The 481-nt window shown below is 73.6% G+C and overlaps 1 protein-coding gene across 1 annotated transcript in view; it reads right to left on the reverse strand.

Moving 5' to 3' along the window:
- Positions 1-6: 6 nt before the first annotated feature.
- CRACR2B (calcium release activated channel regulator 2B) overlaps positions 7-481 on the reverse strand; it is a 5,101-nt gene continuing 4,626 nt past the window's right edge. Inside the window, exons 4-5 of the mRNA XM_010854192.1 lie at positions 346-481; positions 7-241 (exon numbers count right to left, since the gene is read on the reverse strand). The exon at positions 346-481 is cut by the window's right edge and continues 10 nt beyond it. Of these exons, the coding sequence (XP_010852494.1) occupies positions 40-241; positions 346-481 (338 nt within the window). The 3' untranslated portion in view covers positions 7-39. The remainder of the gene's footprint in view (positions 242-345) is intronic.

Raw genomic sequence — 481 nt, forward strand, 5'->3', positions numbered from 1 at the left:
CAGTTCCAGGCGGCCTCTCCGCTCCTCCTGGGGGAGGCCCTAGGACGCGCGGGGACACCTGAGCCCCCGCGGGCGGCAGGGGCGCGGGTAGGACCAGTTCCGTCCAAGAAGGCAGCCCCCCGGAGACCCGCGCGCCCGGGCTGGGCCCACCTGACCCCGCAGGCGCTGGCGCTGCTCGCGCAGCTGCTGCTCCATCTCCTCGTACAGACACCGCACTTCTCTCTGGTGCTCGCTCTCCCGCCTGCGGGGAACCGAGGGTGAGACGGCGGCTGAAAGCCTGCCAGCACCGCAGCCAGGAGCCCCTCCGCCTGGCCCTCCGGCCGCACCCGGCCTCCCAGCCCTCACCTCCGCAGAGCGTGCTCCAGGCCGTCCCGCTCTCTGGCCGCCTCCTCCAGGCAGGCTGACGCGCGCATCAGAACGTCCTCGAAGGAGCCCAGCAGTTCGGGCCGCTCACGCTGCAGCCGGGTCCAGAGCGCCCGAA

Source organism: Bison bison, unplaced genomic scaffold (assembly GCF_000754665.1).
Source record: "Bison bison bison isolate TAMUID 2011002044 unplaced genomic scaffold, Bison_UMD1.0 scf7180017853262, whole genome shotgun sequence".
In the NCBI taxonomy this organism is placed as follows: domain Eukaryota; kingdom Metazoa; phylum Chordata; class Mammalia; order Artiodactyla; family Bovidae; genus Bison; species Bison bison.